This window comes from Trachurus trachurus (assembly GCF_905171665.1).
Source record: "Trachurus trachurus genome assembly, chromosome: 8".
Lineage (NCBI taxonomy): Eukaryota > Metazoa > Chordata > Actinopteri > Carangiformes > Carangidae > Trachurus > Trachurus trachurus.
In genome coordinates, this window is record NC_139905.1 from 17,260,479 (window position 1) to 17,268,004 (window position 7,526).

The window sequence follows — 7,526 nt, forward strand, 5'->3', positions numbered from 1 at the left end:
TAATAAAAGATTGTTCAACATTTTACACTGTTGTCAGCATCATTTTGTCAATGTTTAACTGTTTTTAATTGATAAATAACATTTTACCTGCAATCATTCATCATGCTGTTTTTCAGCTATAAGCTCATTTAATACTGTAACTAGTGTGTCTCCATGTTATTCAAGATCTACTCTTAAATGTGTTTTTTCTTTTCATATTAATTTTACAACACATGGCAAGTTGTATGGAAGTATCACATTTTACTGTTTCAATTTAACAAGAAGAAAGTCAAATTTCAACACAAATCTGTACACAACTTTTCACCCAACCCACACACCATGTGTCCGTTCAGTAGTGTCGTACCTTTCCCGTCACGCCCAGTAGCCAACAAAAAAGGCGACTACAGAGAGGCAAATGATGAGGTTGATGTTGACAATGAGCCGTAAAGGTCGCTTTTCTTTCAGAGAGCAGATAGCCTGTTCAGGTGCGGGTGGAGTCACAGGATTGCTCTCTCCATCCTTCTTTCTTTCCATCCCACACAGCCAGTAGAGGGCAGACATGAGCCTGGACTGGCTGTGGACACTGGAGGACGCAGAGGATGAGGAGTCTGGTGTGTTGAAGAAGGAAGGCGAGAGAGAGAGAAAGAATTTCAATTGTTCAGTGGACGTGTTCACCAGCAAGGAAAACAAAATGGTTAAGAGAGTTGTGACAAGCGGGACAGAGACAGACAGAGCCACACCTTTCCTGTCATGACATGCTTTTCCATTGCTGGTCTCCCGCTCACTTCCGCTGACTTCCAACTGACGGGTGATCACTTCAGAGCTCTTACTGCTCTGCTCCACTGTAAATACTTGCTGTTTGGGCTCCACTGGGTCAAACCTTGTGAACCAGGTGAGGCGACTGATCTGTTAAGAAAAAAGAAAAGACATAAGACACATGACATGACACAGAAAGTCAACTCAAAGATCTAGTTTATCATCCAGTTTATTCTCTTGTGGAAGTTTCAGAACTTAATGATTTCTATGTGACCTGTGTTACATGTCCAGTCAGCTGTCAGCTACAGCAAAGAGAAGAAGTAGTAGTTTTAACAAGGACCTGAATAATGATAAGTTGCACCACAGTTTCAAATCAGTGAACCGTTAACTAATATGAGTTTGCCTTAGATGCACTGCTAGGTGTGACTGACATCTTGTGGTGCTGTACTGCTGCAGACTCCCAGTATTGTAAAAAAAAAAAAATGTTGTGCAGTAGCATTAAAGGGTCATATTAATGCATCAGTGAAAGATACAAATGGAAGCTGATATGAGCAAAAAAAGAAAACGTTTCTAAATATTTTCTTTGGCATGGTGAGTATATGCAAGTATACAAACACTGGATTCTCATGAGACACACACATCCTGTACCCTCTAATGTCAATGTTAGTTCAGATTTAATACAAAAACAGTGCAGTAAGCCAACAGCGCCATCCCAGATCTGATTCAGTGGCCTCACCTGCTCTGGTTTGGGCTCCTCCGTGGCCAGACTGACCACAACCACCACGACCAGTGTGATGCAGGTCAGCAAGATGGAGAAGTAGAGGAAATGGACATGTTTTACCACCAGAGGCCTCTCGTCTGCCTCATAGCACGGGGGACCGGGGTAAACAAAGTCCAATATCATGCGGATGCAGCCCACCAACAGGCCAAGCATCAAGCCCCAGAAAACACCCTGAGAGAGAAAAAGAGAGTGAAGGATAAGTGCACACAGATGCATTTGTTTACAGTTTTTATTTACAGAGTTGCTTCAGTGCAGATTTCATCATCATCCACTGGCATCAGGACGTAGAGACTGTCTGAAAACAAAGCACAGATCTCTCCCTCACACAGCAGCTCCTTCTTTAATGAAATATGAAGTGAGGTTGGATTGTATACAGTCTTGCCAATGCAGTCATACAGTGCATTTTTTTCTTAAATGGAGAGATGGGGGGGCGTGTGCTCTGAGCGTACCTTCTCATTGGCCCTCTTCCAGAAGCAGCCTAAGAGGAAAATGACAGAGACTGGGGGCTGGAGGTAGCTGCTGATGGCCTGGATGTAGATAAAGAGCTGCCCCGCCTGACTGGCCTGAACAACAGGAATCCACAGAATGGAGGCCACCAACAGCACGAGCACAAACACCCTGTCACAAGCACATGTAACATAAGATGAATGAAAATGTAAATATTTCTGTTCAGTTTTAAAGACACGACATAGTGGGAGCACAGGAAAGATTTTAACGCATAAATCTCAAGAGCACTGTACATGTGTGTGTGTGTGTGTGTGTGTGTGTGTGTGTGTGTGTGTGTGTGTGTGTGTGTGTGTGTGTGTGTGTGTGTGTGTGTGTGTGTGTGTGTGTGTGTGTGTGTGTATGTGTGTGTGTGTGTGTGTGTGTGTGTGTGTGTGTGTGTGTGTGTGTGTGTGTGTGTGTGTGTGTGTGTGTGTGTGTGTGTGTGTGTGTGTGTATGTGTGTGTGTGTGTGTGTGTGTGTGTGTGTGTGTGTGTGTGTGTGTGGAGGGGGGAGAAAACCTGGTAGAGTCATTATTTGGAAATATGTGGAAAGAGGGGTTATGGTTTGGGTGAGCATGACAGAAAAATGTAATAATTTAATATGTAATTTACTGTAGTGCATGATTTCCTCCAAAGTGCAGTTAAATGCCATACACAGTTACTTTTTGTAAAGTAGACAGTCCAAACAGGAATACAATTTTCTTCATCATATAGGCCTTAAATCTTTTAACTACATAAAAGTCTCAGTGGAAAAAGTTGTCTCAACCAAATTTTAAAACAACAACCTTTAAATATTCTTTGTTGTAAGCTAAAACTGTGCTTCAGTTGCAAACATACAGTGTGCTGTAACCAAGACCATAATTTGGGTTTTGCCTGCTCGTCCAGATGTGGTCACATACCTGCCCACAATCATGAGCTCCCACTCCGAGGCACGAGATCTGAAAGTCCTCCATATGTCCATGGTGAAAATGGTGCTGGCACTGTTGAAGATGGAGGTCAGAGAGGACATGAGGGCAGCGATCATCACCGCCATCATCAGACCCCTCAGCCCTGGGCAATTAAGAAAAAACACACACAAGCTGGTGTGAATGAGAGGTTCAGGTAGGTTAAGGTTAAGGTTAAGGTTAAGGTCGCTATACCTGAGAGGAAAAAGTGTCCTCACCTGTAGGCAGCAGCTCCATCACCAGTCTGGCGTAGGCAGTATCTGTGCAACCCACTGGGTTGCCACAAATCTCTCTGCACTGCTCTGGGTCTGCACACGCCACCTCATCTGCACATCATTAAAACATACAAAACACTTCACCAGACACAGTTTTTTTAATATTAAAACTCTTGAAACATCTGCATGGCCTCAATGCAAACAAGTCTTCTACATGGACCAGTTAGTAAATCATCTACTTTTATTAGGGTTAATTAAGGCATACGTAGTTACACATTAAGTGTATTTGCAGCTGCAGCACTCACTGATAAACACAAGCTTCTCATACCTGTGTAAAGTATCCTGCTGATCATTCCTGGCAGCATAACGGCAAAGAAAGGTATAAACTTAAGATAAGCAGCCAGCAGTGAGCCTCCTTTAGCATGGGTCAGTGTCTTAGCAGCCAGGGAGCGCTGGACAATCACCTGCAGAGTCACAGTTCACACTCAGTTCACACCCTGTGACTGTGATGAGTAAATTAGATACTTATTGACGTATTGATGTGAAGGAAAAAGGAAAAGGAAGGAAGGAAAAGGAAATTATGTAGTGTTATCAAGAGTCTGGCATGTACGTACATGGGTTGAGTGTTTTATGTGCATAAGATACAACTGCTGATCTGATAAGACTCATTAACTCTACTCTAATATTGTATCAAAGGGATTTTTAACCTCTGTGATGAGCAAAACATGCCAAATGCTACAGATGGGAACTTTCAGTGCTTTACTTAAGAGGATTTGTTGAACAGCATAAACAGCATGGAAAAGCACCAAATCTTTTATAGATGAAAGGCTTATTTATGAAAAGTTAAATAAATTTAGATTAAAATGTAATTTCCATATTGGCAAGGCAGGTTCCCTGTGCTCTCATTTGGCTCCCCATATTGGAAGAGGCTTTTTACATGTCCTGAGTTGTGATGAGATGAGATGTACCTGATCAGAACACCAGTACCACATGGAGGGGATGGACATGCCGATGATGACCCCCGGCCAAGGAAGGTCAGAGGTCACTGGGTCTCTGAATATGTGGAAGGCGTCGTCCCTGGGGATGCCGCAGGTTGTGTTGGCCACCCGGATGGAAGGGATGGCGTTGGCGTATCGCTCCATCAGAGCGTTCCAGCCTCCGATCTCCATAAAACCTCAACGAGAGGACGAGTGGATTTATCATTTAAACAGAAACATGAAGTGCTGTTGATGTTGAGATCGTCACATGGAGACAGACTTGACTTACTGAAGCCCATGAGGGTGAGAGCTCCTGCCAGCATGATAACAGTTTGGACAGCATCTGTGTAGATGACTGCAGCCAGGCCACCTGAGACACAACATACAACACATGCTGCACATCTAACTTCCAGGGACATGCAGAAAAGGCAAAAAAAAAACAATGCTCTCATATCTTAGCAAGAGTTTCTTTAATGCAGAGAGAAGAGGTGTCACCTGCAACAGTGTAGATAGCAGTGATTGACAGCAGCAGCACTATAGCCAAGTACATATTCCACTGCAGGGCAAGCTGTATGAACATTGCACCAGCATATAAATCCACCTGGCGAGAAACACACCCACCACATGGGATTGGTACTTCAGAAACCAGAACTTAAGATGACCGGGTCAAACTGAGGAGCTTTTAAAAAAAAAAAAGCACACTAGAGAATTACTGTGAATTTCATGTCTTACCGATATCTTTGTGAAAACGTAAATGAACAGGGACAGCACGGCTATAAATAACTGTGTTCTTTTCCCACCAAATCGCCTCTGCAAATACTCTGGCATTGTTGTGACCTGCAGGAGAGGAGAGCTCAAAGATAATTTTAAGGGGATAAATTGACAACAACACGCACGTGCACAGGTGTATGTGTGGGATATCGAGCTGTATGTGGAGACACCTCACCCCAGAGGCAATATAAATGGGCAGGAAGAGCCATCCCAGCAGCAGCACCATCAGCATACCCTGATATCGACAACACACTTTTAAAATTGCATACTGAAATCAGTTAGCACAGTGAATCCAATGTGTAGACACTCACATTCCATTCATATGAAAATCCCCCGATTCCTGCTGCAGCTCCCGACCCCGCCAGGCCGATAAAATGTCCACTGCCGATGTTACTGGCAAACAGAGAGGCACCGACCTGAATACAGACATAAGTCAGAATCAGGATCACTTTGGGTTATGGCTTTGAACTACACAATATTTTGTTGTTACAGATTTTTCTAAACAACAATTTGAGATGGAAGCAGTGATAAAATCATACTTATGACCAGGCCACAAGTCTGTGTTAGTAATTCTGTTTTGTTTTTTTTCCGGAAGTGGTCATATTGTCGCACTCACCGGCCACCAGGTCATGTTCTTCCCAGCCAGAAAGTATCCATCCACCGTGCTGCGCTTCGTCCTCCACATGGACTGACAGAGCAATGAAAGAAAATCTTTTTAGAGATACATGCAAAACATACAGTACATGTATCAATTCCTACTGGTGACCTGCAGGAGTGTGCTACAAGGGAAAACCTTTGTTGCATAAATACAATACAATAAGCAGCACTGTTCACATACTGTGCCCTACACACAAGAAGAAAGAAAGAATTCGGTGAATTCCTGGTTCTTCCTTGTGAATAACAGGTGCTAGCTGTGTATGCTGCATAAATGACCAGGGTCTGTTACTGTACATGCTTTGCTCATATCTGCCATGAGAGAACATCCACTTTTCTTTATCACCACTGAAAGTGGTTAACTTACCCTGGTTAAATAGTGTTGCATATTTAACCTACAGTGGGTTCTGGGGATGTAGAGAGGAAACCCTTGTGCTGCTTAGGTGCTCACCCTTGTTAATGTTACAAATACCATTATAGTACTATTACAAAGTCCACCTGTCTGGACCACAGCCATCATGTTATCAGGGGGGTTTGCTTCTAAAATCCTTCTGAAGAAATATAAAATTAAAAAATGAAATTTCCTTTTGTCATCAGTGAGCAATGTTGAGACGTGTAGCAAATTATCACTGCTTTTTCAGAGGTTACAACAAGATTCATCTCAATAAAAGAGCATCAAAGAAAGAAAAACACAAGGTCTCGAACATATGAACAAAGGCTTTTATAGAGATCAGGTGGGATGAGTGAGTCTAAATTACTTTGTTCTTGTTGAGGGGAAGCAGAGAAGCAAAGTTCTGTAGAGTGCATTTTTTTGTCCTTGCACTTACCCAGAGACCCACTCCCAGCACTAGCAGAAAGTAGACCACCAGCACCACTATATCCACAGTATCCAGAGTAGCCCTGGTTCTGTAGGAGGAGGATGGAGATGGCATCATTGTGCTCCCCTGCATGGTGTCCTGCTGCAAGATCAAAGAAACCAAGACACAAAGTGATTCTGATTGTGAGTACAAGACAGGACTACCTACAACTTGGAAACATTATAAATTGTAAGTAAATGTTATTGCACGTGTTTAAAATCCAGGATCACATTTAACACTTAACAACACTGACTCTTGATACCAAAACCAAATGTTTAGTCTTTTTTTTTTTTCAAATAAAACATGCACTTGTGCATACTTGTGCTCCTTCTCTACAGTCAGCTTATTGACAGACATTGTCAGATTTCATGTACAAATCTCACAGAACATGTTATTAACATGTATTTTTTTTAAAGCACTGCCAACTTTAACATTAACATACTGCTTAAATGTCTATCTGTAATGTACAGTATAATACATGAGTATGAAGATGAACATTCTGTACATCCTGCACTTAATAATACTTTAAGGACATGATCCACATTTTTCCCAGTTTTGTGAAGTTCCAGCTTATGCCTCTTTTGTCAAATGACAAGACTAGACTTTCTCTACTTAACAGTTCTGTTTACCACTAGAAACAAACTGTATTATATCTTAAACTTTGATCTACTTTTTGAAGGCACAGTTTGTAGACACTTGTATTAAACCTGCTGTGCTGCTGTTACATACTGCAGCTGAACATTTTAATCTTGGCTTGTAACTTGTTCTGATATCAGTGTATGAAGCCAGAATAGTTTCTCCCCTTTGACACATTTGTGACTTAAGAAGCACTTTGAGAGACTTGCTCTAGAAAGCGTCATTAAAAGGCATTTGATCTATTGACATTCTACAGAAATTCATATAAGCAATAGCTCAGTATCTACATGATGTTACTGTTTAGTAAATAAACTCACCTTTCAGAAAATGAGCTGCGTTGTCTTCCCCAAACAAAACAGCGTCGTCACAAACAACCCGGGGACGATCCCAGGAATGTCATGTTTGTCGCGAAGCTTCCCACACTCACCAGAAGATCAAACTCCACTTTTACCTCCCGCACGACAAGGTTTC

General features: G+C 42.2%; 1 protein-coding gene across 1 annotated transcript; it reads right to left on the reverse strand.

Annotated features, from left to right (window-relative positions):
* Positions 1-351: 351 nt before the first annotated feature.
* On the reverse strand, positions 352-5,554 carry slc5a11 (solute carrier family 5 member 11; the record flags this gene model as incomplete). Its single annotated transcript, XM_083976604.1, has 14 exons — positions 5,525-5,554; positions 5,220-5,324; positions 5,084-5,143; positions 4,870-4,974; positions 4,633-4,738; positions 4,427-4,507; positions 4,129-4,334; positions 3,489-3,624; positions 3,164-3,271; positions 2,901-3,051; positions 1,966-2,134; positions 1,472-1,687; positions 720-885; positions 352-587 (listed from the first exon to the last, which is right to left on the reverse strand). The coding sequence occupies exons 1-14, from the start codon at positions 5,537-5,539 to the stop codon at positions 352-354; spliced, it is 1,860 nt and encodes a 619-aa protein (XP_083832730.1). The 5' UTR covers positions 5,540-5,554.
* Positions 5,555-7,526: the final 1,972 nt, after the last annotated feature.